This window comes from Parasteatoda tepidariorum, chromosome 1, assembly GCF_982258835.1.
Source record: "Parasteatoda tepidariorum strain Cologne lab strain chromosome 1, Ptep-v5.0, whole genome shotgun sequence".
Classification (NCBI taxonomy): domain Eukaryota; kingdom Metazoa; phylum Arthropoda; class Arachnida; order Araneae; family Theridiidae; genus Parasteatoda; species Parasteatoda tepidariorum.
In genome coordinates, this window is record NC_141755.1 from 32,981,507 (window position 1) to 33,004,368 (window position 22,862).

Genomic DNA, 22,862 nt, shown 5'->3' on the forward strand with positions numbered 1-22,862 from the left:
TTCAAACTTACGACTTTTTTTATGATGAGTTTTTATTAATCTTATATTCCCTAGTAACACCTAGTACTAGATTACATCAGTGAGCCAGAAAAATCAAACGCTATCTTGCACAATTTTCGAATATAAGAAAGATAGAAAAGGTCGCTGTTTTATGATTAAGGATTTCTTTAGAGTTTTTCACGAAATAATTTCTAGTTGAAATTATCCTTGAACAATTCAGTTTATTGGAGGATGATGAAGTAAAAATCTTCGTTTATTTCGTAGTAGTTCTAGCCTAAACTTTATGACCGGAATAATTAAAATAACTTTTTAAACAAGGAATTCTTGGGTTAAATGTGTAAAAACACTAAGAATCTGTTTGAAACCATTATTTCAATTGAAAATCATCTTATTTAAATACTCACGAGAAAAAAATGATTAGTGACAGCCGGTTGTAACAATTTCTTAAACACAAAATTTTGAACTTTAAAAATATTTTTCGTTTTTACTGTATTTTTGTTTTAAGTCATTAAAATATTTCTATTTTAGACAAATGCCCCCCCCTCCAAAGATTGTCTAAGTTATTATGTTATAATGAAGAAAATTTTTATAATTCATATTTGTTTATTTTATAAATTTATTTTAACGCATATTTCGTGGATTTACATAAGCCAGTATTGTAGAGTTTTTTTTTTTTCTGCTCTGTTTTGTCATTTGACAACTTTCCAGTTACAAGTTTATATGATTTTATGTATATGGTATTTAGTTATGTGAAATATAATGAAAATTAAGTAAAACCATTTAGTTGTTAATCATTTCATTTTGCAAAAATTATAAATTACGTAAACAAACTTATTCTCTTTTCCAATTTAAATAATTCTTTTTTAATATTAATTCTAGTGAAAAAAAATATTTTTTTATTTTATAACATTTATTCACTCATAAAATACACGTTTGTTTAATTATTTTTAAATGAATAGTTTAAACTAACATTAGTAACAACAGAACAGCTAAATATTTGAACAGAAATAATGTTTTTCTTAACATCGTTTAAATTTTTATTACTTTTAAAAACTTTATAAAAAAAAGAGAGTTAAAAGAGTTCTTTTACCTTTGGAAAAAATTCCCAAAAATCTTTAAGCTTTGTTTATTAATACGAGTAATAAAAATTTTCTAAATACAAAAAAAGCAACACAAAATTTTTTTAAGCAAAATTTTTGTTATCTATTTAAGAAATATTTTATCCAAAGAGATGCATAAAGATAAGATAAGAGAGCAGCTTTAAAAGCATAGATAAGAGAGCAGCTTTAAAACAATGAAAATAAACTTATATTTCCAGATAACTTTTGACAGGGGTGAAAGGGAGACGGAAAAGAGGAAAGGCTGGTAGTAAAACCCTTTCAGTTAGAGCTAGTTTTTGGGAGGAGTTTACTTATTCTTTTTTTAAATTATTCAACAATACCTACCTTATCTTATAAAAGAAGCAGTTTTATATATATACTAAAATTATAAAAGAAATCTTGATAGTTACAGATATTTTATTTTTCTCGAAAAAAATGCTGGAATGAAATGTCTTACGTACCAGTTTTTTCTCTTTTCCGTCTTGCTATACAAGGGCTTTCAGCCGTGCATTTGAATAAAAAAATTGCACGCTACAGGGTTTCCCAAGTTGTGCGACTTCTGGAATTCTTTGGTGTCGAAAAACATTCTATCAAAGATATTCGAAATAACATTTCTTGGAGGTTTTTGCACTGGAACTTCATTAAGTTGGCAAAATGTAAAGAATGTGTATCGATGAGTACCTAAAAAAACAAACTTAATTTCCAAAAATTCTTTTAAGCATTTCGTTGTTGAGAGTTTAATTTTGAATATAGCACAGAAAACATGTTTGCAAAAATGGACGTATATCAAAATATGTGTTTAAGATGGACACAGCTCGAAATACATTTTTACAAAAATGGACTTGCCCATCTCAAAATGCACATTTGTGAAGATGGACAAAGCTCAAAATGCACATTTACACAATGAGCAAAATGCTCATTTTCAAATAAAAATTGCAGCTCAAATGCGCATTTATTAAAATGGACACAGTTCAAAATGTGCATTTACGAAAGAGGGCACAACACTAAATATTTTTTAATGTTTGACCAAAATATATCAACTAAACGAAGAATTTCAAACTTACATTTATACTTACTTACTATTCATCTTTTTATTTTGAGCACAGCACAAAATGCGTGTTTACAAAAATGAACATGCTTCAAAATATGTGCTTAAGATGGACACAGCTCAAAATACATGTTTATAAAAATGATCTTCACACAAAATGTATAGTTACGACAATGGACACAGCTTAAAATGTGCATTTACACAAATGAGCAGATATGGTGATCTCGAATATGCTAATTAATTAGTGCAGACGGTCTTTAAAAGTTACGAAATCAGACACAAAACGTACTTTCTCTGAATAAATATACCTTTTCTTCAACAGATTCGGGTATCTGATTTTTAAAATATAGGGAGTTGTTGCAATCAGGGAAATATGGTCCTCGATCATTGGTTTGGTCAGGAGAGCGATCCAAAATTTGAACCCTTGATTTTTTTGTGTATTTTGTTATATTTCGAGAACTTTTTAAGTGAATAGAAAATTTTTCGCTTAATAATTATAAAATTTATTTACTCAAGGATAATTCCATACTAAAATTAATTTCATAAAATATTTATTATTTTATTTAATAGTTGTCGGAAATTTTTTTTAATTGTAATGTATACATTTTTTTGCATCATTTCAAAGTATTTTATTTTATGTGTCAAAATAATTAATTTAAACTAAATCGGTTCAATAGTTTCTGAAAAATTGAATTTTAAATAAACGACGTTTTCAAAATTCGATTTTTCGGAAACTATTTGACCAATTTCGCTTAAATTTTGTATTTTGCAGTGTTATTTTACGTACTTTAAAATCATATAAAAAATTGCAACCTTTAAAGTTTTCCTACAATTATTAAATAAAGTCATAAAAAATAGTAAATATTTGATAAAAGTTATTTATTGCTTGAAATTGTCTTCGGATAAATAAACTTTACAATTGTATGCAAAAAATTTCAGTACGCATTAAAAGTTCTCGAGATATTGCAAAATATAGAAAAAGTAAAATTGCAATTATGGTATCTAAACTTTGGAACACTCACCTGACTGAAATATGGAGATCCTATTTTCCAGACTGCGGCTACTCTGAGTATTATTGGGGTCAGAAACGTGAATACGTCCAAAAAAATTTATGTTTACTCAGAGAAGGTAAGTTTTGGTGTCTGGTTCATAATTTAAAACATCGTCTGCACTAATTAATTAGCATACTTGTGGTCATCCCTTCGAACCCTTAAAATTGAATCCTAGAACGTGAAGATCTTATCATTAGATCAAAAGTTATTCTGGGTGGTCCCTTTTTTGTGTCACTGCATATTTAAACTAATTTGAAAATCTATGATTTATAGGTCAAATACCATGATTTGTTTCAGGTCGTTTTCTAGATCAGCCCAATTTATTAAAAGTTTATAAGGATTACCCTTAATTAGGGTATATTGTAATAAGCCTAAGGAAAAATTATTGATTGAGTCAATTTGATTGAGTATATCTTCGCACATATTCTTATTAGTCTAAATGCACATGAGATGGTTTAGATATGCCTAAAAACTATCAAATACCTCTGAAAATACTGAAATCTTTTTAAATTTATTAGTTGCATTGAGTAAAGCCAGCGATATTAACAGAGCAACTAATTTTTCAATTACCCTACTACATTATATGGTGTTCCAAAATTTGACCGAGAACGTCATAGGGAAGTTGAAGATTTTACTGAAGTTCATTACAATTAAGCTTCGCTCTTAAAGAAAATTAACGGCTGATAGAGAAATAAGAATGTATAAATTAATTAGCGATGCTTCAAATTTTATGGAAATTTCTTAGAGTATAAGTACTTATATATGGGCAGTTCACTTTATAAAGGTATATTGCTCTAAAACTGTTTAAACATATAATTTTGGGTATAAATGGTTGCATATATACTTAATATAGCGTAAATGAGATAAAAGAGTTCTTTATTTTTACAATTCAGTTCCACGAAGTCAAGCAACGAAGTAGTGTTGCACTTAGCGAAAATTGCTCTTATAAATTTAATACTTAAGAATGTTCTTTTTACCCTGCTAGTGATCATTGCTCTCGATTGAGATAATTAAGATATGCTCTTTAACTTTCAAATAGCCTTGTCATGAGTTTTTGTGCTTAGGTTGAAACCAACACACAACCGATGACAAAAGTAAATAGCTTTTGAGGCTCAGCCTTTCAATTCAAAAAACCTATAATTTTGAAATAAATTGTATTGTATTGTCAAGAAAAACAGTTGCATGAGACACAATGTAATAAGTGCCGTGTATGCGTGCAAGAAGACTGTTGTAGTCTTAGAAGGAAAGGAAAAAAATTCTATTTTTGTAGGTCCATCTTGGGATAACTCTAAAACGGTTTCTGATCATTATTGGTGTTGTTTGCATAATTATAAAAAGTGCTCATTTTAAGTAAAAGGGTAAAAAAGAATGAGCATCAGTTCAATACTAGGGCACTGTCCATTTTTGCAACTAGCATATTGAAACATATAACTAACATGCAATATCATATTAAACAAAACTGTTGAAACAAAAATTATAATAAATTAGTTGGTTAAAAGTTACCGTACTATCTAGCCACTATCTTGTATACACTTATCTATTTACACAAGAAATGATAAGACAGCGTACTTATTATTAAATTTCGAATTATATTATTACAAGAAGTTATCTAAAAACCAATAAGCATTTTACTTTCTAATTTTACACCACTTAACTGTTAAACAAAGAAAAGCATTAACTTGCTTTATATGAAAAGATTATATTATTTTCCTACCTTTACACTATTAGAGTTCCGACTCGTAAAATTTTTATTTACATTTAGTTCTTTGAATCTTTAATGTTTTGCAGTATTCAATAAGTATATGAAATCTCAAAAATATTTTATAAAACTTTTTAAAGAATTTTAAAGTTTAAAAAATCAAAAAAAATTTCACATTTGTTATAATTGAAACCTTTAAATTTTAATTCAAAAAGTTTTGATAAAATTTTAATTAATTAATCTTTTTTATTAATTTTTCTACAGTATTCTCTGCTATAAGTATTTAAAAACATTTATATTTATTTTATAAACTTCAAACAAAATCTGAATATTTTTTGGAATATCCTATAGTTCAGACAACATAACATTCAAAATATTACATTAAAAAATTATTGTTTTCTTCACTAGGTTTTGAGATATATCAGTTTGAAACTGTGAAAAAAAATTAAGTATTTAAGAAAAAACCTACTTAATTTTCAGCATCTGAAAAAGGCTAAATATGGAGAAGGCGCAAATAAGTCTCATATTTTATTCTAATTAAAGCGAAACTATCTATTTGTGCCTTTTTTTATTTATTACTGCACCTTTTTATTACTATTTATTGCACCTTTAAGTTTTTTTAACTTTAGGCGACTTATATTTTGTTGTTATTTAAGAATGTCTATACAAAAGCGTGACAACAAATTTAATTTGCAGTTTAATTTTCGTAAATATTTTTATTAATACCAGTTGAACTTAGAGGCACAATTGGTTGCCATGGGAACTCCCTATAACCTTCATCATCTCCGTGATAACCACGTAATAAAGTTTTAACTGGTATATTCTGCACCACCCAGTGAAGATATGGTCCAATAACATCTGCATCTAAATCTAAAACGAAAAAAAAAACATGAAACAAATAAGTCAATAATGGCGTTTCAAGTTGTTTTGATTTGTTATTATCAGAATAAATGCACTATAAAAAGAGATTTTTAGAAAATTTTTATCTATTAAATGCACCTTCAAAAACTTCGAGATGTATTAAAAAACAGCCTAATATATAATTTTTTTAAATCATTTTTGTAGCTTATAGGAAGTTTTGTATATTCATGTTTTTCATATTAACAAAAACCTGTCAGAAATTGCATATTAGTTGAAATTTTTAATTTTGAGGTGGAATGGAATTTTGAAAAATTCGATTCCACCTTGAATCATGATACGGTGCAAAATTACTATAACTTTAATCGGTGATAAATTGTACCATGCTTCTGTTCATGATGAACAAAAGTATCGTGTAAGTAAGTTTAAAAATTACGATGCTTCAAAAAACAAATTGAAAACATATCAAGTTTCTAAATAGTTGAACAAAATAATTATTTAACGTGTTTCAGCATTTTTAACACTGCAAAGTGTTCAAATCCTAGGAGTTTTTTCTTCAGTCCTTGTCCCTCACACTTTTCTGTATAAATCTTCATTAAAAATTGTTAACCATTACATTAATTAATCAATAATTAATTACATCCCATTTTATTAATCATTATTTTTTAACGTTTATTTAACGCTTCGATCATATTAAGTTGCAAAATACTCCATTATCACTGTCACAAGTTTTGAAGTGCTTTAAACTGTAATATTTTGTGAATTTATTACGATCTGAATACTGTGTAAAATTAACAAAGACTGCCGCAAATTTTTATTCTTAAAATTGATTACCCGATGAACAGAAAAAAAGTTCCGTAAGAAATTACGGTAAAAAGTACTGCCTTCAGGGTGCCAGTACGTTATACCAGTTTAAACGTAAAATTTTACGGAACAAAAATCTAATACACCGTAATTTTGACAGTGATATTTGCTGAATGTAAATATTAGTGCAATTAAATAAATAATACTGTAAAAAAATTATGCTATTAAATTTTTCAATAAAAATGGATTTTACGGATGTTGCATCAGTGTGCCAGTACTTTGTACTGCAACTTTATCCAGAATTTTTTTAAGTGTTGCTTTAACTATAATAAAGACTTGGCTCTATAGAATAACCAATATTAACACATTTACATGCATGCGTATTCCCGAAATCAATGTTTGAGCAGCTGAACACAAGCTCTAAAATTTTTTTATGGAAGCTCAGTATTCGCTAGAAGTTGTTGCTATGGGAAAATAAAATTGATGTCTTATGTGTAGACAAAATCTCGCTGATTAAAATTTTTCGGACATGGTTCAAATTGTAAACTTTATGGTTCAATAATGAAAAAAAAAATTTTAGTGCGTAGTAATTCTTTAGAAATTTTAAATGATATCATAGAAATTCACTTGACTTTTACCCATAGTATCACAAGGATATTAAGAAAGTAGCGTCTTTGCCGGTTAATGTGATTAACTTACCAACCATAATAACAGTTGCATATTTGCCGCATTGAAACAGAGCATCAAAAAATACTTCTGGGGGGTGCATGGTGTCCATTACAGAAACATTACTCCCACAATTCACCTGAGTTTTATCAAAATTCACCTGAAAAATATGAAGAGGAAAACCAAACATTAAAAATATATTCTGGATACTTGCTTTAACTGTAGAAATATATATATATATATATATATATATATATATATATATATATATATATATATATATATATATATATATATATATATATATATATATATATATATATATATATATATATATATATATATATATATATATATATATATATATATATATATATATTACTTTCTATTGAGTGCTTACTTTCTAATATTCAATAAATGTAGTCAAGCCAACAAAATATATTAATACAACACTGTGAGGAATAATCAAAAAAAAAATTTAACGAAAATGGAACATATACGAAATGAAATATATCAAGAGAAAAATAGTAAATAAAATGCAAGAAAACTACAGATCAAAATGCCAAATGTAAATGCAAAGCGAGTAGCGATTTCCAAATGAACTTGTTGGAATATATATGAATGAGCTGAAGTATATAATAAAGTTATTGTTATTTTATTTTTATTAGAATATATAATAAAACTGTCGTTTGTTAACTTGCATAAGATTCTCATTTCTAGTAATATTTAACATAAAACATCTCATATTAATTAATTCAAGTTTGAGAACAATAAAATCATTAAAACATACACTTATAATATTAAAACAATAATAATAATAGTTTTATTACTCGTAATTTGCCTTTACATGAATTGACTACTTCCGGGACAATATCATATCGAATTAATTCTCTATCACAAGCTCGAGCGAAGATGCCAGAAATTGGTAATAGAAGCACAATTATGAATCTCGAGTACATAATGGTGTAGTGACTCATGGTATCATTGCTGCAAAAAGTCGTACTTCAATTCATCAACATTATTTCATCCGAAAAACACGAAGTTATCTCTGTTTTATGGATTTATCAGAGCAAAAGATTTTTTAGATTTGTCCAATGAGTTATAATGAGAGCATATTAAACTATCTAAGCACCTCGATCGAGGTTTTTTTTTCGTGACTATTTAAACCTTAAATCACGAACTTCGTTTCCATGAACTTCACCGATTGTATTGTTTTTCAGATTCCAAAAATTGATGGTTTTGATAAGATAAAAAAGAAGGAAGAAGTAGCTTCGTAATAAAATTTCAAGCCAATTCCTTTATTGTAATAAATGCTGGGGCATTGATTGTTAATAAAATTACAAAAGTAGGCTTGAGGATTTTTTTAAAAGGATTTGTTTTTAAAGAAATTTATTTATAGCTGTATTCAACGAATGGGCATGAACGGGCTGCGACGAATATGGTTTCTAGGTCCATTAAATCGCCCCGCAACTTTTCAAAATATTTTGAAATTAACCTACTATGATTTAAAATTATCCAATTTAGTCTTTAACCTCTCGTTGCTTATCCTTCGATTTCCACGAGCAACGTAGAGTTATCAAAATTTGTGCATTCCACGACTTTTTGGGGATGCAATTTCTTGCATCTATTTAACTGTGCAACCCGTTATTTTCTCATTTATGGGTTCAGTTTGGCTTTTCAGAGATGCTTATTGGATTTTCTCTGGGTTAACAAAGGGCATTAGTTGTCCATATCTCTGTGAAATATGTTCAAGCATGTTGGCATTATTTTGTGAGCTCTCGTCAAATTTTTCTGTTTATTGCGCCCAAAAAATAAAAGAAAGAAACAAGCAAAGAAACGCAAATATGATGGGGTTTTTTTGCATCAAATTTACATTTGTGAGGTCAGGACTCTGCTCCAAGCCTTGTTTCGAAGTTTATCATGCTAAATTTTCATTCTAATAATAGACGCCCGGTGGCTGAGTGGTAGCGCTTTGCACTGCCGTGCCACAGGTCCTTGGTTCGATCCTTGGGCCGGGCAAGGCCGACTCAGCCTTTCATCCCTTCAGTGGGTCGATAAAATGAGTACCAAGCATGCTTGGGAACTAACACTGGGGGTTCCGCGTTCGGCTGACCACCTGACCGGAACATATGCTCCTGTACCCCAGAGCCCAAGGTCAAGAAAACTGAGATGGGCACAGTCGGCCTTGGCCCTCTTAATGGGCTGTCGCGCCACTGAGTTAGAGTTAGTTAAAAGTTTTTTAAGTATTTTACATATTTTTATTAACGTTTTATCTTTGTATTTTATAAAAACAAATCACAATTTTACCAATATTAGTTTTTAAAAATTTTCTTTTAGTCTATTTTTCTTCCATTTCAATTTTTCAGCAAAACTTTTTTGATGATCAAATTCTATACTGAAAAAAATATATTACAGTAGGGAAGCGATTATTCGGAACGATCGGGACCATCGCTATTCCGGATAACTGATTTTTCCGGTTTTCTGAATCGCTACAAAAAGCCGTTTTTTTATTGTTAAACCCAACTAAAAAAAATAATATTTGGAAATAATCTTAAAAAGAAAAAAAAACGAAGTAATACACTAATGATTATTTCCAAAATGATAGTAAGGTAAACATCTTTCCAAAAAGAAAGAAAAATCCTAAAATCTTGTGAGGAAAAAAAACAAAACAAATTTTTTAAAATGGCGGGAAAATTTATCGAATTTCGTTCCGGTTTTTTGGTTTTTCGGTTTTCTGATTTCCGGATAACGGGTTCTGTACTGTACTATAAATACTTGTAAATAATAAATATAAATAGTTTTTTAACATTTGATAAGTAATTTGAATTATAAATAATGTTAAATAATAAAAAACTCAAGGAATTTTAAAAAGAAGAAATTAAGTACATAAAAGTAATTTTCAATATATACGGTATTTAAATGTATAATAAATTATCGAAAGTAAATGAAATTGCTTTTAGTTCCTCAACACATGATTTCGCCCAATTTGGGATAAGTTTACGTTGTTTTAGTTTTTCATCGCAGGACTGTTCAAAGATTCCGACTATCAAAGAAACTATGATAATTGAAAACATAATGTTCTATTGATATCTTCGAAGTTTCCTGAATACTTCAAACGATGTATGACTGAAGCATTAACCGTGAATCACGAGTTTTTTGTAACTTAACTCTTTTCGTTGAAAACTGTTTTTTCAGCTGGGAGCGATATTTTTTTAAAACTGAAGGGAGATCTTCGATAAATAATCTCAATCGATTTCTATGAAAGATATACTCCATGAAATTACCAAGATTACAGATCTATGTAGTTATCTTTTGTGTGAAAAGATGTTTCTTTTTAAATCCAAATATCTTGACTTATACTAATTATAGTGAAATATTGTTTTGTTGTTACTAAATTCCCCCTGATTCCTATTGTTTAAAAATAAGCAGCATAATGGAAATTTCAGTCAAATATATATATATATATATATATATATATATATATATATATATATATATATATATATATATATATATATATATATATATATATATATATATATATATATATATAAGTTCAAAATGAAGATAAAACAAAGGAAAATTACAGACTAATGAAAAAAGGGGGAAAAGGAAAATTAATAAAAATAAAAATAACAAAAACTGGAGGGGGAAAAATCCGAAAAAAAGGATAGAATTCTTTTAAAAAATCCGGAAAATAAAAGATATAATCTTTTCATCAGCCCACACGATTATATCCGCAAGAAAGAGTGCTTTCTAATGTATCAATATAGCCAAAGTTCCTCCAGTTTTTGTTATTTTAGTTTTTATTTTTAATTTTATTTTTCCCCCTTTTTTCATTAGTTTGTAATTTTCCTTTGTTTTATCTTCATTTTGAACTTATTTTATGAGTTCTATTTACTTGCAGCTTATGCGCAATAAATCAAACTTATTGTTTTTCTTAATTTTCTTCGTGTTTTTTTGTACATATATATATTTAAATATATATATTTTATATATATATATATATTTAATATTATATATATATTTAAATATATTAAAATATTATATATATAGTTAAATCTTGAAATTTTGAATGGTGACTTTTAATTGTATTTCCCTTTAATTGAGGATACTCTTTTAATTGTATTTCCCTCTAATTGAGGACACCCTTTTAATTGTATTTCCCTTTAATTTAACACTCTCCACTTCTCTATTTTGTTTGGTGCTACCATCTGTTTATGAATGTATTAACTAAAATAGCCAATGACAAGATTAATATTGTTTTTTGAACTTCCCAATCTGTTAAAAAAATATATATAAATTGACATTATTATTTTATTATTTGCTATCAAACAAAGCCATACATTTTATGTAATTATAGGCTTCTATCTCTTTTATTCTCTTTTTTTTAAATAATATTTTCTTATAAATAATGTCAGTTTTTTAAAGATGTGTAATTGCAAATTCATGTACCATTCCTCTTTACACGCATTCAAACTTACGACTATTTTTATGAAGAGTTTTTATTAATCTTATATTCCCTAGTAACACCTAATACTAGATTACATCAGTGAGCCAGAAAAATCAAACGCTATCTTGCACAATTTTCGAATATAAGAAAGATAGAAAAGGTCGCTGTTTTCTGATTAAGGATTTCTTTAACGTTTTTCACGAAATAATTTCCAGTTGAAATTATCCTTGAACTATTCGGTTTATTGGAGGATGATGAAGTAAAAATCTTCGTTTATTTCGTAGTAGTTCTAGCCTAAACTTTATGACCGGAATAATTAAAATAACTTTTTAAACAAAAAATTCTTGGGATTTAAATGTGAAAGAACACTAAGAATCTGTTTGAAACCATTATTTCAATTAAAAATCATCTTATTTAAATACTCACCAGAAAAAAAAATTATTACTGACAGCTGGTTGTAACAATTTCTTAAACACAAAATTTTGAACTTTTAAAATGTTTTTCGCTTTAACTGCATTTTTATTTTAAGTCATTTAAATATTTCTATTTTAAGCAAATGCGCCCCCCCCCAAAAAAAAAGGATTGTCTAAGCTATTACACATTAATGAAGAAAATTTTTATGATTCGTGTTTGTTTGTTTTTTTAACTTTATTTTAATGCATGTTTCGTGGAATTATATAAGCCAGTATAGTATAGTCTTCTCTTTTTCTCTGCCATGTCATTTGACAACTTCTACATCAAAGCTTGCCAGTTACAAGTTTATATGATGTTATGTATATCAAAATCTAGCATTTATTTATGTAAAATATCATGAAAATTAAGTAAAACCATATAGTTGTTAATCATTTGATTTTGTAAAAATTATAAATTACGTAAACAAACTTATTCTTTTGTCTAATTTAAATAATTCGTTTTCAATTTTAATTCTAGTGAAAAAAATTATTTTATTATTTTATAAGATTTATTCACTCATAAAATACACATAATAACATAAAATATATGTTTATTTAATTATTATAAATAAATAGTTTAAATTAACATTAGTAACAACTGAAAAGTTAAACACTTGAACAGAAATAATAGTTTTCTTAAGATTCGATTAAAATTTTATTACCTTTAAAAACTTTGTTAAAAAAAAGAGACTTAAACAATTTCTATTACATTTGGAAAAAATTCCCAAAAATCTTTAAACTGTGTTTATTAATAAGAGTAATAAAAATTATCTAAATACAGAAAAATCAACACAAAATTATTAAAAAAAACGTTTTATTGTCTATTTAAGAAATATTTTATGTAAAGCAATGATGCAGTTTATATGCAAAGACTTCTTGTCAAGCAGTTTTAAAACAATGAAAATAAACTTATGCTTCCGTATAACGTTTGAATGAAAAAATTGCACGCTACTGGGTCTCCAAAGTTGTGCGACTTCTGGAATTCGGTAGTGTTGAAAAATATTCTGTCAAGGAAAATCGAAAAAATATTTCTTCGAGGTATTTGCTCTGGCACTTCATTATCTTGGCAAAATGTAAAGAATGTGTATCTGTGATTACCTGAAAAACATATTGAGCAAACTTAATTTCAAAAGCATTCTTTTACACTTTTCGTCTAAGCATTCTTTCAAACACCTCTGAAAATACTGAAATCTTTTAAAATTAATTTGCTGCATCGCGAAACACCAGCGATATTTACAGAGCAACTAATTTTTCAATTAGCCTACTACATTACATGGTGTTCCAAAATTTTACCGAGAACGTCATATAGAATTTGAAGGCTCTACTGAACGTCATAGGGAAGTTGAAGGTTTTACTGAAGTTCATTATAATTAAGTTTCGCTCTTAAAGAAAATTAACGGCTAATTGAGAAATAAGAATGTATAAATTAATTAGCAATGCTACGAATTTTATGGAAATTTCTCAGAGTATAAGTACTTATATATGGGCATTTCACTTTATAAAGGTATATTGCTCTAAAACTGTTTAAACATGTAATTTTGGGTATAAATATGGTTGAACATATACTTAATGTAGCGTAAATGAGATGAAAGAGTTCTTTATTTTTGCAATTCCGGACCGCGAAGCCAAGCAACGAAATGATGATACACTTAGCGAAAATTGCTCTTATAAATTTGATACTTAAGAATGTTTTTTTACCATGCTAGTGGTCATAGCTCTCGATTGAAATAATTAAGGTATGCTCTTTAACTTTCAAATAGCCTTGTCATGAGTTTTTGTGCTTAGGTTGAAACCAACACACAACCGATGACAAAAGTAAATAGCTTTTAAAGCTCAGCCTTTCAAATCAAAAAAACTCCTGATAACCTATAATTTTTGAATAAATTGTATTGTATTGTCAAGAAAAACAGTTGCATGTGATACAACGTAATAAGTACCGTGTGTGTCTAGGAAGACTGTTGTGGTCTTAGAAGCAAGAAAAATTCTATTTTTGTATGTCCATCTTGGGATAACTCTAAATAATCTCTCTTTTAATTTTCTACTAAAAGGAATTAATGAGTAATTTTTATTCATCATGGCTAGTCGAGGAGAAGAAAAAGAATATCGAATTACACTGTTTAGGTTAATGTAATTTCGTTCTCCCACCACATTTACGCGTAATCCATCGCCAATTCCAACAGCAATCGCCAAGTTTTCAGTCTATGGTATGGTTTGGCAATTCGTGTGCTGGAAGACTGTTGTGGTCTTAGAAGGAAAGGGAAGGGAAAAAATTCTATTTTTGTGTGTCCATCTTGGGATAACTCTAAAACGGTTTCTGATCTCATTATTGGCGTCGTTTGCATAATTATAAAAAGTGCTCATTTTAAGTAAGAGGGTAAAAAATAATGAGTATCGGTTCCATACTAGGGCACTGTCCATTTTTGAAACTAACATATTGAAACATGTAACTAACATGCAATAACATATTGAAAAGCTTTTAAATATTTATCTGTTGAAACAAAGATTAAAATAATTAAAATGGTTAAAGGTTTCCGTACTTGCGTCACTAGTCACTACCTTGCATACATTTATTTATTTACACAAGAAATGATAAAACAGCGTACTTACAAAAACTTCCACGTTAAAAAGTGCCGATTTATATTAAACTAAACTCAGCGGCGCGACAGCCCTTGAGGGCCAAGGCCTACTGTGCCCATCTCAGTTTTCTCGACCTTGGGCTCTGGGGTGCAGGAGCAGATGTTCCGGTCAGGTGGTCAGCCGAACGCGAAACCCCCAGTGTTTAGTTCCCAAGCACGCTTGGTACTCATTTATCGACCCACTGAAGGGATGAAAGGCTGAGTCAGCCTTTGCCCGGCCCGAGGATCGAACCAGGTTCCTCTGGCACGACAGCGCGAAGCGCTACCGCTCAGCCGATTTATATTATTATAAAAATGCCGATTTATATTATTATGAGAAATTCTCTGAAAGCAAATAAGGATTTTACTTTCTAATTTTACACCACTTAATTATTAAACAACGAAAAACATTAACTTGCTTTAAATTATTTTCCTACCTTCACATTATTGGAGTTCCGACTCATAAAAAAGCATGAAAATTTACATTTATTGCTTCGAATCTTTAATGTTTTGTATTATTCAATAAGTATAAAAAATCTCAAAAATTTTCTATTAAATTTTTTTAAGATTTTTAAAGTTTAAAAAATTAAAAGAAAATTTTAATATTTGTTATAATTGAAACCTTTAAATTTTAATTTAAAAAGTTTTGATGAAATTTTAATTAATTGATCTTTTTTTATTAATTTTTCTACAGCATTCTCTTCCATTAGTATTTAAAAACATTTATAATTATTCTATAAACTTAAAACTTTAAAACAAAATCTAAACGTTTTAAGGAATTTCCTTTAGTTAAGGCAGCATAACATTTAAAATATTACATTCCAAAATTAATGTTTTCTTCACTAGGTTTTAAGATATATCGTTTTAAAACAGTTAAAAAAATTTAATTACTTAAGAAAAAACCTACTTAATTTTCAGCATCTGAAAAAAGCTAAATATGGGACAGACACAAAATAAGTCTCATTTTTTGTTCTAATTAAGGCGAAAATATTACTTTTCAACCTATTTAAAAAAGATTAATTTGTATCTTTTTAGACAAAATCTCTAAGTTTTTAAACTTTATGCGATTTATATGTTGTTGTTGGTTACGAATGTTTTTACATTAACTTGACTACAGTTTAAATTTGCAGTTTAATTTTTGTAAATATTTTTATTCATACCAGTTGGACTTAGAGGCACAAGTGGTTGCCATGGGAACTCCCTGTAACCTTTATCGTCTCCTTGGTAACCGTCTGCTAAAACATTAACTGGTATATTGTACACTCCCCAGTGAAGAAATGGTCCAATAACATATGCATCCAAATCTAAAGCGAAAAAAAAACATGAAACAAGTAAGTAAATAATGACATTTCAAGTTGTTTTGATTTGTTATGACCAGAATAAATGCACTATAAAAAGAGATTTTTAGACAATTTTCGACCAAGGAGGAGTTGTCCGATTGAAACGAAAATTGGTGGATAGGAAGACAATGTACAGAATAGTAAATGACTAAAATTTCAGAACAATTGAATAACTTATTGCAGAGTTACAGTAACAAGTTCAATAAAGTGTTGACCCGCCTCTATCCTGGATACAAGCTGCCACACGGCGTGGCATAGACCGATAGTTCCCGAATGGTCTCTTGGGGTATTTCCTGCCAAATTCGATCCAATTGTCGAATGAGGTCATCAACATTCCGTGTCAGATGCAATCGCCTTCCCTTCATATCCCAGCAATGCTCAATGGGAGAGATATCAGGTGATCTGGCAGACCAAGGAAGAGTTTGACAAGCTTGTAGACAGTTCATAGCAACACGTGCCGTATGTGGTCTGGCATTGTCCTGCTGAAAAACCAACCCAGGGCGCTGCAAAAGGAACTGTAGCAAAACAGGTCTTAGGATGTCATCGACGTACCGCTGTGCAGTAAGTGTACTTCTAATGACGACCAAAGGGGTCCGGCTGACAAAGGAAATGGCACCCCAGACCATAATGCCTTGTTGTTGGCCGGTGTGGTGTGCAATAGGGTAGGCAGGATCTCCCCTCTGCCCTGTGCGTCTCCAAACACGTCTTCGATGATCGTCAGGACACAGTTGGAAGCGGGATTCGTCGCTAAAGACTATATGTCCCCAGTCGGCATCATTCCAGCCTGATCGAGCCATGCACCACTGTAATCTGGCACCAAGAAGCAATCGGTTGATTGCTTCTTGGTGCGTCGATATTTTTGTTATAGAGTGTATTAAATACACCTTCAAAAACTCTCAGATGTATGGGAAAAACTGCCCAAAATTTAATTTGCTTTATCATTTTAGTAACTTTTAAGAAGTTTTGCATTTTCATGTAACTCATATTAAGACAAACCTGTAAGAAATTGCATATTAATTGGAATTTTTAATTTTAAGGTGGAATCGAATTTTTCAAAATTCCATTCCACCTTAAACCATAATACGGTGCAAAATTCCTTTAATGGGTGATAAATTGTACCATGCTTCTGTTTATGGTGAACAAAATTATCATGTAAGTACGTTTAAAAATTATGATAAGTTTAAAAAAACAACTTGAAAACATATTAAGTTTCTAAATAGTTGAAGGATATAATTATTTAACGAGCTTCAACATTTTTAACATTACAAAGTAATCAAATAGTAGGTTCTTTTTTTCAATCCTTGTCCCTTACACATTTTTTGACTAAATATTTAAAAATTGTTAATCATTACATTATTTAATCATTAATTTATTACATCAAATTTTATTAATCATTTATGCTTAACATTTATTTACCGCTTAGATCATGATAAGTTCCAAAATACTACATTAACACTCTTACAAATTTTGAAGTGCTTTAAACTATATTTTACGAATTTATTACCACCTTAATACGGTGTAAAATTAATAAAGACTGCTGCAAAAATTTATCCTTAAAATTGACTACAAGATAAACAGTAAGAAAATTCGTACAAAAATACAGTAATAAATATTGGCATTCAGGGTGCCAGGACGTTTTACCATTTTAATCGTAAAATTTTACGGAACAAAAAAATCTGATACGCCGTAATTTTTACAGTAATATTTGCTTATTGTAAATATTACTAAAATTAAATAAATATTACAGTAAAAAAATACGCAACAAAATTTTTTAAATAAAAATTAATTCTACAGAACATCAGTATCCCAGTACTTTGTAGTGTAATTTTATCCAGAATTTTTTACAGTCTTGACTTAAATAAAATGAAGATTTGACTGAATAGAATACCTTATATTAACATATTTACATGCATACATATTCCCGTCACCACTCTTTGAGCAGCTAAGCACAAACTCTAAAATTTCTTATGAAATCACAGTATTCGCTAGGAATTGGTGCTATGTGAAAATAAAATTGATGTTTAATTAGAACATCGCTATTTAAAATTTTTCGGGCTTCAAATGCTTCAAAGTACAAAAATTATGGTTCAATATCGAAGCAATTTGTTTGAGGGCGTAGTATTTCTTTAAAAATTTTAAATAATATCATATAAGTTGACTTGACGTTTGCTCATAGTATCACAGGAATGCTAAGCAAATAGCGTTTTAACCGGTTAGTGCGATTCACTTACCAACCATAATAACAGTTGCATATTTCTTGCATTGGTCTGTCGCATCAAAAGCCACTACTGGAGATTCCATGGTGTCTATTACAGAAACATTACTCCCGCAATTCACCTGAGTTTTACCAAAAAGCACCTGAGAAATATGAAGAGGAAAACAAAATAATAAAAATATATTCTGGATACTTTACCTTAAATGCGTATAAAAATTGATCCAAATTCTCTCTCTCTCTATCTATCTATCTATCTATCTATCTATCTATTTATATATATATATATATATATATATATATATATATATATATATATATATATATATATATATATATATATATATATATATATATATAGATAGATAGATAGATAGATAGATAGATAGATAATAAGCTATATAGAGAAAACATGGAAAATAATAAATATTAACGAAAAGAGATGAAAAAAAATTATTAAAATAAAATATTTTTAAAAGAAATATAATGTCTTCATCAGCTCACACGATTATATCCTCAAAAAGGAGTGCTTTCTAATATTTTATTAATATAGTGAGAGGAGCACTCAAAAACATTCAAAGAAAATAGAACACATTAAGTAAAAAATATATCACAGAAAGAACAGAAAATAAAATGTAAAGAAAATACGCAACAAAACACAGAACGAAATCTAAAATGCAAGTAGCAAATTCAAATGAGCATACATGTACCGGAATCTTTCAAGAATGATTTAAAATATTTTCGTAATAAGATTGCCAGATTACAAAATATGAAAACAGAAGTATAAGGGTGATTCTCACGAAGCATGACAATTCACTGTCCCTTGCTCCAAGATCTAATACTATAATACTTGAAGAACTTTTTTTTAAAAAAAAATTAATAAATAGTATTGCTGTTAGCATTTTAAAATGACTTTGCACTAGCATTGACTGTTTTGTATACTTAAAAAATTTAATTGAATATCAAAATGTCATTTTCCTGGCATGTCCCAAACAATATTTCCAATAATAACTAGCTTCAAAACTTCCCATACATTTTTCAAAATCTAATTTTTTTACCTTATCCTACGTAAGCATTTCTAGAATATACCCAGAGGGTATTTGTTTACTAAAACTTCGCTTAAAATAATTTTTTCTGTCAATAATTTGTTTGTCCCATGAAAATCTGTCATTTTCCTGGCCTCACTTTTATTAAGTGATTTATAACCAAAATAGATAGCGCCAGGAATCAATATCTTATGTTAATAGATTGATTAGATACCCTCCTATCTGAACATGTCTTGTTGCATGAATAAAGAACCAATTTTCTGGCTAAAAATCTATTTCAAAAATTTTTTCAAGGTGAGTAGGTTTTTATGCTGTCATTTTCCTGGCTTCTTGAAATCATTAATAACAAAAACTACATAAATTTATCTGAGTTATTTTAAGAGATACTGTTGTTTTCTGCAGAATATAAATGTCTTCGGCCAAAAAATAAATTAAAGTTAAGTTATATGCTATAAAATGGCGAATTTGTCATTATCCTGGCTGTCATTTTCCTAGCTTATGAATGCCAGGACATTGAAGTGTTACCAGAAATTCTTTTTAACTGCTAATACTGTAAAGAGGGAAAGCAAATATTTACCTAATACCAAGTTTATGTATGATTGTAATATGCTTGAATATAATTATTTATTATAGTTATTTATTTATTCAATAATTGATTATTATACAAAATTTTATTCTGCACATATCAGCAGCAAAAAATGGTTTGTTTCTTTCTACATTGGATAAAAAGAATTAATTTAAGCAATATATGGCCCATCTAACATAAAGGCTTAAGTTGAGTTACTTACTATTAACTTAAAATGACTGTTTTTTAAACTTCTAAGGTAATATGTCATTTTTCTGGCATTCAAGATTTGGTGAATTTCTATTTTATTTTATTTTTCTTGAGCAAATGTCGATAAACTACACTGCTGTCTATAAGATATTAATAAGTGTAGCTAAAGAAGTATATTAAAAAAATTTAGATTATTTCGAAGACTTTAAATTTGACGAAATTTTTTAGTCCGAATTGTCATGTTTCGTGAGAATCACCCATAAGTGGAGTTATAAGCGTAAATAGAGGAATTTTGCTTTATGCATCTTTATGGCAATTCTCTCTGTACATATATATATATATATATATATATATATATATATATATATATATATATATATATATATATATATATATATATATATATATACATATATATATATATATATATATATATATATATGTATATATATATATATATATATATATATATATATATATATATATATATATATATATATATATATATATATATATATATATATATATATATATATATATATATATATATATATATATATATATATATATATATATATATATATATATATATATATATATATATATATATATATAAAAGCAAAAAGGAGTGCTTTCTTTCTAATATTGAATTAATATAGCCAAAGCAACAAAATATATCGATGCAATACTGTGAGGAGCACCCAAAAGCGACAATAGAACTTATAAAGTAAGAAATATACGAAATAAAACATATCAAGCAAAAAATAGTAAATAAAATGCAAGAAAAATACAGAACAGAATGCCGAATGAAAATATGAAGCGAGTAGCGGTTTCAAATGAATTTACGGGAATATGTATAAATGAGCTGGAATATATAATAAAGTTATTGTTATTTTATCTTTACTAGAATATATAATAAAGCTATTGTTTGTTTTTCTTGCATAAAATTCTTATTTCTAGCAATATTTAACATAAAACATTTCATATTAATTCATTAAGTTTGAAAATATCAAAATCATTAAGACATAAACTTATAATATTAAAATAATGATAATAATAGTTTTATTACTTGTAATTTCCCTTTACATGAATTGACTACGTCAGGGACAATATGATATTGTCTTAATTGTTCATCACAAGATTGGGCGAAGATGCCAGAAATTGGCAATAGAAGCACAATTATGAATCTTGAGTACATGATAGCGTAGTGAAGCATAGTATCATAGCTGCAAAAAGTCGTAATTCAATTCATCAAAATTATTTTATCCGCAAAACACGAAGTTATCTCAGTTTCATGGATTTAGCGATGCAGAGACTTTTAGATTTGTCAATTGAGTGATTATGAGAACATATTAAACAATCAAAACACCTCGAGTGAGGTTTTTTTCGTGACTATTTAAATCTTAAATCACGAACTTTGATTTTATGAACTTCATCGAATGTACTTTTTTTCAGATTTCAAAAATGAATTGTTTTGATAAGAAGTAGCTTCGTAATAAAATTTCAAGTTAATTCATTTTTTTGCAATAAATGCTGTGACATTAATTGTTAATAAAAATTACAAAGAAATGTTTATCGAGTCTTTTAAAAGGGTTGTTTTGAAAGAAATTTTTTTATTGCTAGATTCAAAGAATGGGTATGGACTGGTAGCGATAAATATGGTTTCTAGGACCATCAAATCACCCGGTCACTTCTCAAAATATTTTGAAATTAACCTACTATGATTTAAAATTACCCAAGTTACCAAATTACTAATTGCAGTCTTAACCCTCTCACTGCTTATCCCGTGATTTCCACGGGAGACGTAGAAATATCAAAATTTGTGCAACCCGCCATTTTTGTGGGGATGCGCTTTCTTAAGTCTATTTAACTGTACAACCCGCTCTTTTCTCGTTTATGGTTTCAGTTTGGCTTTTCTGATATGTTTATTTAATTTGTTCCGGGTTAACAAAGTTGTCCATATTTCTGTGAAATACACAAGCACGTTGGCAGCATTTTGTGAGCACTTTTCAAAGTTTTCTGTTTGTTGCTCCTGAAAAATAAAAAACAATGACAAAAAAACGCAAATTTGATGTTTTTTTACATCAAATTTATATTTACATTTGCGAGGTCTCCTCTAAGCCATCTTTCGAAGTTTATCAATCGAAATGTTGATTCTAATAAATGTTTTGTAAGTATTTTGCATATTTTCAAGTTAGTAAAATATATTTCTTTGTATTTCTTAAAAACAAATCATAATTTAACCAATATTAGCTTTCAAATTTTTCCTTTTAGACTATTTTTCTTCAATTTCTATTTTTCGGCAAAACATTCTTGATGATCTAATTCTACATTGAAAAAAAAAAAACTCGTTCGCATAAAAATATTTTTGTATTTTGTAAATCTAAAATATACATAAATTTGAAATATCTAATAAATGAAACATACAAAATCTGACCCTATTTTAATAAGAATAAATAAATAAATGAAAAATGCTACGGCAGGGTGAACATGGAAAAAACGGTTATTGTAGTTGATTTCCTCTTGTGTTTTTACCGTCTTATAATTTTTAGTCAATTTTTCAAATCAGAAGAAAAGAACATAAGAATAGAACATAACATAAGAACATAAAACAGGAACATAAAAATAGTTCATGGCGTCTTAAAGTCGTCTTATAAATATAGACAATCTCAACCAGTGTCTTTTGACAGAGTGTCATTAAGCAAGTAAAATTGCATCGACGCAAAAGCATTTAATGTTATT

At 28.2% G+C, this 22,862-nt stretch overlaps 2 protein-coding genes across 2 annotated transcripts; both read right to left on the minus strand.

The window, feature by feature from the left end:
* Positions 1-1,178: 1,178 nt before the first annotated feature.
* On the minus strand, positions 1,179-8,262 carry LOC139425387 (protein D3-like). Its single transcript, XM_087164943.1, has 4 exons — positions 8,058-8,262; positions 7,261-7,387; positions 5,626-5,769; positions 1,179-1,781 (listed from the first exon to the last, which is right to left on the minus strand). The coding sequence occupies exons 1-4, from the start codon at positions 8,202-8,204 to the stop codon at positions 1,600-1,602; spliced, it is 600 nt and encodes a 199-aa protein (XP_087021069.1). The 5' UTR covers positions 8,205-8,262; the 3' UTR covers positions 1,179-1,599.
* Positions 8,263-12,929: 4,667 nt separating this feature from the next.
* Positions 12,930-21,439, minus strand: LOC107446177 (26 kDa secreted antigen). The gene is made up of 4 exons (XM_043048028.3): positions 21,190-21,439; positions 18,319-18,445; positions 15,908-16,051; positions 12,930-13,230 (listed from the first exon to the last, which is right to left on the minus strand). The coding sequence occupies exons 1-4, from the start codon at positions 21,334-21,336 to the stop codon at positions 13,022-13,024; spliced, it is 627 nt and encodes a 208-aa protein (XP_042903962.2). The 5' UTR covers positions 21,337-21,439; the 3' UTR covers positions 12,930-13,021.
* Positions 21,440-22,862: the final 1,423 nt, after the last annotated feature.

Coding starts and splice junctions, on each gene's coding strand:
- LOC139425387 (XM_087164943.1), bottom strand. CDS start 8,204: ATGAGTCACTACACCATTATGTACTCGAGATTCATAATTGTGCTTCTA. Junction 7,388..8,057: donor CATGTAAAGGCAAATTACGA/GTAATAAAACTA, acceptor CATATTTTTCAG/GTGAATTTTGATAAAACTCA. Junction 1,782..5,625: donor TGTGCCTCTAAGTTCAACTG/GTATTAATAAAA, acceptor TTGTTTTTTTAG/GTACTCATCGATACACATTC.
- LOC107446177 (XM_043048028.3), bottom strand. CDS start 21,336: ATGCTTCACTACGCTATCATGTACTCAAGATTCATAATTGTGCTTCTA. Junction 18,446..21,189: donor CATGTAAAGGGAAATTACAA/GTAATAAAACTA, acceptor CATATTTCTCAG/GTGCTTTTTGGTAAAACTCA. Junction 13,231..15,907: donor TGTGCCTCTAAGTCCAACTG/GTATGAATAAAA, acceptor TATGTTTTTCAG/GTAATCACAGATACACATTC.